This window comes from Nuphar pumila, chromosome 6, assembly GCF_984573655.1.
Source record: "Nuphar pumila chromosome 6, dmNupPumi1.hap1.1, whole genome shotgun sequence".
NCBI lineage: Eukaryota > Viridiplantae > Streptophyta > Magnoliopsida > Nymphaeales > Nymphaeaceae > Nuphar > Nuphar pumila.
Genome location: NC_143254.1, coordinates 6211521 through 6217635, shown reverse-complemented (window position 1 = coordinate 6217635; position 6115 = coordinate 6211521). Strand labels below are relative to the sequence as shown.

The following is a 6115-nucleotide window of genomic DNA, read 5'->3' as shown; positions in this document are numbered from 1 at the left end:
CTCGTTATAATAGCACTTCACAGAACAGAGCAGGAGCTGGACATGCAATCAAAGTGACTACAGCAGCACAGCTACATTGAACCAGCTGAATGTAGGAATTACCCAATGCTGATCTATTTATCTCAAATCCACTTCATATTCATGATTAAATCTTGAAAGTTTTTCAACAATTGTGGATATGCTTCCTAGAGTGCGTTGAGAGGGGACGTTTGAGGCCATGCAATTCCCCTACAAGTTTGATATGAGATGCACTATCATCTCCAAGTTTATAGTTCGAAGTATCTGTATTAGTACAAAAGAAAAAAAAATATAGAAAGGGAATAGGGAAAGATGCAACATTTCTCACAGATTGAAGATGAGCCATTTTTATAATAAAAAGAGGCAATGATCCCTGAAGTTAAAACAGACCACTACAGTACAAACTACCTAACATAGAAAGCCAAAAAACCATGGGTAAAGCCTAGCTAGAGCATTAAAGAAACAGAAAGCAAGTAGAGCTATTCAACAAACATATACCTCATCCTAGTATCCTACCAAGATCATGGAGTGCCAGGAGGTTATGAACAATGTGGTTTCTTTGTTCCTTGAGAAAACTGATTAGTAGAAAGCAATGGTTTCCAGAAAAAGTGATCAACACTGAGACCATCACCAGCAGGTGACTTATGCTTTCCTAGGGATGCCTCAACAGCCAATACTTCCCCTTCCAAACTGTGTTTGCTTGAGCAGGATTCCAAGATGTTTTCTGCTGCACTAAGAGGGAAGAAAGGGAACTCCTTATTTCTTTCCTGAGACGAGAAGGAATTACTCAAGTTACTCAACCTTGTTTTTCTGGGAGAAAATTTGGTGTAATTCTTTCCATCCTGGAAATTGGTTGACCCCACATCCTCGTCATCATCCCAACCATTTTCTGAACTTGGTCGAGGACTGGACAGTGGTCCTAACCTCAAAGAGAGATCAAATGTAGCATCAGTTGCTCCCTTGTTTCTTCTGCTTGAGGAGACTAACTCTCTGTTGCCATCTTCTGGAATTTCCAGGCAACTTATTTTGGCTTCAGCAATCGTCTGTCTGTGAAATGGGTCAAGATTTAGAGGCCTACAGTTTGGCTGTTGCTCCTTTTGAACATCAAAACACACCATTCCACTTGGAGCTGTACTAAAAAATAGAGGGTATGCATGTCCTGGAGCTGATAATGGACAAGTTCCTTTTGGAAGGAAGGGTCTATCCTCCATGGCAAAAGGGAGCATCTTTGAGCAAAAAGGATATTGAGGAGCAGAAACAGGCATTGGATATCTTTGACTTAGAGAGGAATTTATGGATCTAGTTGCGAATTGGGGCGTGTAATATGGAACAAGTCTTGGATTGGCAACCGGGTTTCCAGATTGAGGTATGGAGAAGGAGGACAATTTAAAGCTTATGTTCTTAGGATCCTTTGGTGTGGCAGTACAAGTTCCATTCTCTTGTTCGGCGGATGATGCCAGGTAGCATCTTGAATTATGTCGCTGACTCCGGGAAGCTCTTCTAGGAGTGCACCCAAGATTCAGAGCAGCTGATGCAGACAGGGAAAAAGAAGAAACAGGATAAAAAAAATTCAAATGCACAACCTATCTGATTTACATAACCGATGCAACACTACATGGTTTACAGTAGAACAGTTTAAGGCTCTGTTTGGGTGTCTTGATTTGAAAACGTTGTGTGATTTCCCCATTGCTTTCATGCTCTCTGACCGTTTGGGAGCAGTGATGTTGCCAAATAATTGCATTAGGAATGGAGTTGCGCCCCAATACCATTAAGGCTATGTTTGGGAGCCTTGCAATGGATGGAAACACGGTTCCAGTGTGTTGCCAAAATATCGTTTTGCCCATGTGTGATGTTGAGAGATGGAGTTGCCAAAAACATCCTACCGTGAAAGGTGTTGAAATGTGGTGTTGGGCCTGCCAACACCAGTCCCAACTCATTGTTTCAGCAACGCCACTGCTCTCACACAGCAAGAGAGTATGAGAGCATGGCGGAAACCACAAGACAACCTCCGATTCAAGGCTCCCAAACATAACCTAAATAGAGGACATGTGTGGCAACTCCATCCTCAACACCACATTTTGACAAAACCGTATTTTGGCAACACATGGAAATAGTGTTTCCATCCCAATGCAAGGATTGGGGTTTGGTTGGCAAACAAAATAAAAATGAAGAAAACCATAGCCGGGTGTCAAACAAAATAAAAATGAAGAAAACCATAGCGGGGTGTGTGCCTGTGTGCGTGCGAGCGTCTATGTGAGTGCAAAGTTATGCTCGAGAAGCTCTGTTAAATTTGGCAACTGAATGGGTAGAGTTCGATTTTGAGGAGGAATTCTCAATCTTAAGCAATGTGAGCAGCCTAGAGAATCAAGGCAGTAGAGTTCTTAAATACCCATCTTCAGTCCGAAGCAAGAGGCTTGAAACTCCAAAGGAGAGAAGTATATCAAAGTGGAAAAGAAGCCCAAAACGCCCATGTTAGAGACGAAGAAAAGGGGAGTGAAGGGTGGGCAATACCTTCTATACAAGGTTGCAGAAACTTTCCGTCCTCCGTGCTATCGTCTCTCCGGATAATCGTATCTACTGCATCGTTCGCTCTCTCCCACAGAGTGGTAAGGTCCATATACTCGGCCTGTAGCCAAGACGCAGACAACAAAGCCCCAACATGAGATGATACCACGAAACCCCAACCAACGCAGACCATTTACAAAACAAACGCCAAAATGGGTTGTTTTACCTCTGAATTGGCTTTGGAGTACATGATTTCTTCAACTTTTAATACAACGACGGGCAGTTTTTCCTGCCACTCCTTGTTCTTCCTGATGTCTTCACTGTGACTGTCATTCACAATCCTAGCATCACCGACGCAGGTCGTTTCGTGAGAAAACGCACGCAGGCAGGAACAGGAACATAAAAAAACAAGAGGGCATCAGCATATACATACCTGAAGAGCTCTTGAATGAGGGAGCCCCTCATGGGCTGGTGCCTATCACTGTGCCAAGCTCTCCTGACGCATTCATACGGCCTCGGTCCTGGTCTCGGCATTTTTCTCAGACGACCTCACCTCCTCCTCTTCCCCCAATTTCTTTTCTACCTCATTCCCCCTCTTCCTCCTTCTCCTTGTCGTTGCTGGTTGCTGCTTGTGCTTAAACTGTTTGGGGGTACTCGTTTCTTTCCCTTTTCTCCTCTCTCTCTCTCTCTCTCTCTCTCTCTCTCTCTCTGCTTTTGGTTCTGGGGAGGGAGTGATTCTTGACTGGCGATCTCTCCCAATCTCTTCCTCTCAAGGGCGTCCAAATTGGAACAGATGACAGAGGGCAGAAGTCAAGGGCGGGGAGATCGAGCGGTACGGTTGGGATGGGCCAGCGTAGCGGAACCAGGACGCCTGACGCCCAGCTAAAACCAAAGCAAAGGGCCACAAGGCAAACAAAGGCAATTATTTTGTGCAAGGAATTACCATTGCTTCCCTTTGCTTCTTCCAATTTTCCAGCACAGGAGGTCGGGGTTGAACTTGTATTAGACTAGGCTATCAACGGGTCTGGTCAGGGTTAACTCGGATCCACCCATATAACTAACAACCGGGTTCGGGTTTGGGTTTTGTCAGGTTATAAAAGTAGAATTTCAAACTCAAACTCGCATAATTTGAGAAATTTATTTTTATTAAAAATATATAATACTTGGTTTCAATAACCGGCAAAAAACATGACCCAAACCCAGCTAGCAATATATTGCTCGAGTCGGGTTTGGGTCAACCTGAATATTTTTCGAGTTGGCACTTTCCATGCCCGTACCCAGGAATTTGGGTTCGGGTCTAGTTGGATACCCAATACAAATTAGACTTGTTGACAGCCCTAGATTGAGATATGAGCTACTTCGGGTGACACAAGCTGACATGGACACTGGCATGTGCAGTCAATATATAATATTGTTTTGATATTTTCATGTTTTTAGATTTATTACAATAAAAATATGCCTTTACTATTAAAATATCAAAAAATGAATTTTATTTATTTAAAAAATGAATTTTATTTATTTAAAAAAAAAAAGTGTATCCTCATGTAGAAAAATTTCGAACTTAAAGGTCGAACCCACATCACGCATCTTGCCTCCAGGTATCTTTGTGATCTAGGACAAAGATGGTAACTACCTAGTTATGAATGCAAATATACAAATGAGAGGATGCCTCGACCATGGTTATAAATCTCTTTATGCAAAAAATATGAGTGAGGAAAAATCTAATGATAGTTTGAAAAATTAAGAAAATTTTTAAATACATTAAATATACAAACATATATAGTATAAATAAAAAAATGAAAATATAAATAACCCTAAAAAAAGTGTTTTTATCACATCAATGAGCGTGACCAAAGCGCAATATTTTCAAATTAAGCAAGATTTTCATTACGCACTTAATTTCGACACAATATTAACTTCACATTAAAATCACGACAGTCTTTCAAATCAAGCAAAATTTTTATTGTGCTCTTTTGGCACAATATTACCTTATTGGTTTGACCTAATTCCAACTTAAATCTTCAACTTTCTTCTAAACTACCAGCTGCCAAACTGAACTCATAGTCTTTACCTATGTCACAGGAACACATGCCATTTTGGCTGCGTGTCCCTGGAGACACGAGCAGACACTCTCTGACACACCGACACATAACATACGACATTATTTTAGTATTTTTAAATAATATTTTGTTACATTCAATTTTATTTCAATAACAAACTATTTTTAAAGTTAAAATATTAAACAAATTGTTGATTAAAATTTTTAAAAAATCATGTTCTCGTGTAAGGGTGGGCAATGGGCCGGGCAGCAATCGGCCAAGCCGACCCAGCCCGCCATGGGCCGGGTTTGGGTCAAGGTTTTAGGCCTGGGTACGTTAGCTACCGGTCTAAAATCTGGCTCATTATATATGTGGGTCGGGTTCGAGTCGACCCGTGGGCTACTGGGCCTACTTGATAGCTCTGAGCTATTTATTAATTTTTAATAATAATAAATTTAAAACAATTAATTAATTACATAGTAACTTTGTAACTATTATTATTTACCATTAGTAAACTCGAGTATGTTAAGAAGCGGGTCAAAGCCTAACCCCATTAGTAAACAGGTCGGGCCATCTCTGAGCCCAGCCGCACTTAAAGCCTGACAGGCTGAGCTCTAAACGGACCTGAGCCAGGCTGACCCGATGCCCACCCCTATCCTCGTGTTTCATTTAAAAAAAAAAAAACTGAACTTTCTAGTGAAATCCAACACTCACGTCCTTGAGTCCAAGAATCATTGTGACATAAGTCATTACCTTCTCAAGGAGCAGGATTTTTATTTATTTATTTATCGAGTTGGTATTGATGTTCATTATTAAAGGAGAAAGTTAGTTGTGGGTGGGCTTGTCTCCTAGACAACCACTGAACCACACACGACTTGTTTGGACATCCCCACCGTCCTTTGCATTGCATTTGGACTACAGGCCGACCGTGCCTTTGGTACAAACCACAGACACCCTCCCCTTTGCCTTTCTTCTCCAGCTCTATGTTACTTGGGGGTACATGGTGATGAAGGATTTGGAACATACAATTATTTTTTTGTTACGGTTTCACGTGAAATCCCTATGAATGCATAATCTTGGACAAAAGCAATGTTGTCAGTATCGGTATCGGTTCTGAATTGTTTGGCCAACCATTTAGGTGAATCGGTCAATACCGAATCTCAAGTGAATCTGAATTGGTTATAAAAATAAATAAATAAATATTTTATGTCAATCATAACTTGACACATGTTAAAACCATTAAAATGATATTAAAATAATTACTATTAAGCATTTTTAATATTTATTAAAAAATAACATATTCAAGTTAATATAGTATCGATTTTCTGCTTATCCTATTAAGGCCGATACTGACAACATTAGTCAAAACCATGTGCTTGATCTGATAATCTTGCCAAGTCTATATGTCCCACCTTTGAAATGTGATCAGCTACCTTGCCACAAAATATGACTACAAACTCTCTCTCTCTCTCTCTTGCAGTCTACTCATTTATAGGGATGGCAGTGGACCGGGGCAGGAGACAAGGTCGCCACTCTCGCCCCGTCTCAAAATC

At 40.9% G+C, this 6115-nt stretch overlaps 1 protein-coding gene across 1 annotated transcript; it reads right to left on the bottom strand.

Annotated features, from left to right (window-relative positions):
* Window positions 1-343: 343 nt before the first annotated feature.
* Window positions 344-3523, bottom strand: LOC149833765 (uncharacterized). Its single transcript, XM_090009840.1, has 4 exons — window positions 2957-3523; window positions 2750-2864; window positions 2530-2644; window positions 344-1546 (listed from the first exon to the last, which is right to left on the bottom strand). The coding sequence occupies exons 1-4, from the start codon at window positions 3055-3057 to the stop codon at window positions 558-560; spliced, it is 1320 nt and encodes a 439-aa protein (XP_089865966.1). The 5' UTR covers window positions 3058-3523; the 3' UTR covers window positions 344-557.
* Between the last annotated feature and the right edge of the window lie 2592 nt (window positions 3524-6115).

What these genes read in the sequence shown, in the direction of transcription:
- LOC149833765 (XM_090009840.1), bottom strand. Translation starts at nt 3,057, where the DNA reads ATGCCGAGACCAGGACCGAGGCCGTATGAATGCGTCAGGAGAGCTTGG. An exon ending in CTCATTCAAGAGCTCTTCAG is followed by an intron (nt 2,865 to 2,956) that starts GTATGTATATGC and finishes CGGTGATGCTAG; the next exon opens with GATTGTGAATGACAGTCACA. An exon ending in ACTCCAAAGCCAATTCAGAG is followed by an intron (nt 2,645 to 2,749) that starts GTAAAACAACCC and finishes TCTTGGCTACAG; the next exon opens with GCCGAGTATATGGACCTTAC.